This window comes from Odontesthes bonariensis, chromosome 1 (assembly GCF_027942865.1).
Source record: "Odontesthes bonariensis isolate fOdoBon6 chromosome 1, fOdoBon6.hap1, whole genome shotgun sequence".
Classification (NCBI taxonomy): Eukaryota; Metazoa; Chordata; class Actinopteri; order Atheriniformes; family Atherinopsidae; genus Odontesthes; species Odontesthes bonariensis.
The window spans coordinates 12,597,146-12,598,832 of NC_134506.1; the positions used below are offsets into that span (position 1 = coordinate 12,597,146).

Genomic DNA, 1,687 nt, shown 5'->3' on the forward strand with positions numbered 1-1,687 from the left:
AACTTTAATTGCACTTTGTCCCTGCCTTGCAACAATATGATATCAATACTTTGCAAAAACATGATATTAATAGTATAAAATCTGCCTTGCAACCTGCAAAATCTGCGAACATCTGCATCCTTAGCTGTCAGTTTCATGCATGGGATGCGCAGGCCTTATTGAAAGGAGACCCTCGCGGCCAGACAGGAAATATCTCCCTCCTATGTAACTTGTTTGTACCACTGTATAAAAGCTTGTGTGACGCACCGCAGCGGCAGTGATCTCTCCGTGTTCTGAATGAGCACGTATTTTAATAAATCAACTACCAGGGCACATAACGGACTTTGTTCATTTATTTGACTCGAGAAAGATTGATAATTCCTCCACACTCCCATCAGAGGTTTATTCTAAACCTTGCAGAGTGGACCCCAACCCATAATCCTCCTGCAGACACACCTGCACAGGAGAGTATAAAGACCCTGAACTCACTAAGTCAGACATCAAACTTCAAGGATTCTCTCCAGAGAAGCTCCACACTGACCCTGAAGATGACTCCCTTTGCTAGCCTGCTGCTGCTCCTGCTCGGCCTCTCTATGGCTCAACCTTTCGAGGAAGAAATTGCCCAGGAAGAAATTGCCCAAGAAGAAGCCCAAGAAGAAGCCCAAGAAGAAGCCCAAGAAGAAGCCCAAGACGAAGACCAAGAAGAAGACCAAGATGTCGACATCACCACCAGGATTCTGACAACCAATAACGGCACTGACGGGTTCCTGTGGGAGGGAGACCTGGTGGCTCCAACCACACGAAATGCCATGAAATGCTGGTCCAACAGCTGCCTGTGGAAAAAAGCCTCCAACCGCAAGGTGATGATCCCCTACGTGGTGAGCCGTCAGTTCCCCAACCACGAGAAGCAGAAGATCCAGAACGCCATGAGGGCCTTCGAAGGCCCTACATGCATCCAATTCATCCCTCGTAGGACAGAGTACGACTTCATCACCATTGTGAACAAACAAGGATGTTACTCTGCTTTGGGCAGACAGGGAGGCACACAGGAGCTCTCTCTGAACAGGGGAGGCTGCATGTATGGCGGAATCATCCAGCACGAGCTCATCCATGCTCTGGGCTTCCAGCACGAGCAGACCAGGAGCGACCGCGACAACTACGTCAGGATCAACTGGGGGAACATCATCCAGCAAAGTGCCTACAACTTCAAAAAGCATGACACCAACAATCTGAACACCCCCTACAACTACTCCTCCATCATGCACTATGGAAAAACGGCCTTCTCCATTGGGTACGGAAAGGAGACCATCACCCCCATCCCCAACCCCAACGTCCCCATCGGCCAAAGGCGAGGTATGTCCAGCTGGGACATCAAAAGGATCAACCTGCTCTACAGATGCTAACAACAATGTTGGAATCAGATAAAAATGTCAGAATCGAATGATATTACTTCAGATGCTCAGACAACAGAAGATATGACCCCTCTGGCCTAAAATATCTAAAATAAAGATGATGCAAAACTGACAGCTGTCTGGTTATTCTTCTCTATTTATGCGTTTACCAGGAAAAACTGTACTTCAACTAAGTTCCCTCCAATAGACGATTAGTTTGATTAGAAATAGACCTCAAGCTCATACTATATCTCTCTGAAAAAAGGGCTACACTACAGAATCAAGAAAGGTCTCTTGGTGATAAGCATGGCTGTAAA

The 1,687-nt window shown here is 47.0% G+C and overlaps 1 protein-coding gene across 6 annotated transcripts; it reads left to right on the forward strand.

The window, feature by feature from the left end:
- The first annotated feature begins 527 nt into the window (after nucleotides 1–527).
- LOC142384164 (high choriolytic enzyme 1-like) lies at nucleotides 528–1,382 on the forward strand. Of its 6 annotated transcripts, none has more exons than XM_075470192.1 (2): nucleotides 528–611; nucleotides 672–1,382. In XM_075470192.1, exons 1-2 carry the CDS (start codon nucleotides 528–530, stop codon nucleotides 1,380–1,382), a joined length of 795 nt encoding a protein of 264 aa, XP_075326307.1. The 6 variants fall into 6 exon arrangements, with proteins under 6 accessions (XP_075326307.1, XP_075326325.1, XP_075326333.1 ...); XM_075470210.1 differs by having other exon boundaries at nucleotides 678–1,382; XM_075470218.1 differs by having other exon boundaries at nucleotides 528–596.
- Nucleotides 1,383–1,687: the final 305 nt, after the last annotated feature.

What these genes read in the sequence shown, in the direction of transcription:
- LOC142384164 (XM_075470184.1), top strand. Translation starts at nt 528, where the DNA reads ATGACTCCCTTTGCTAGCCTGCTGCTGCTCCTGCTCGGCCTCTCTATG.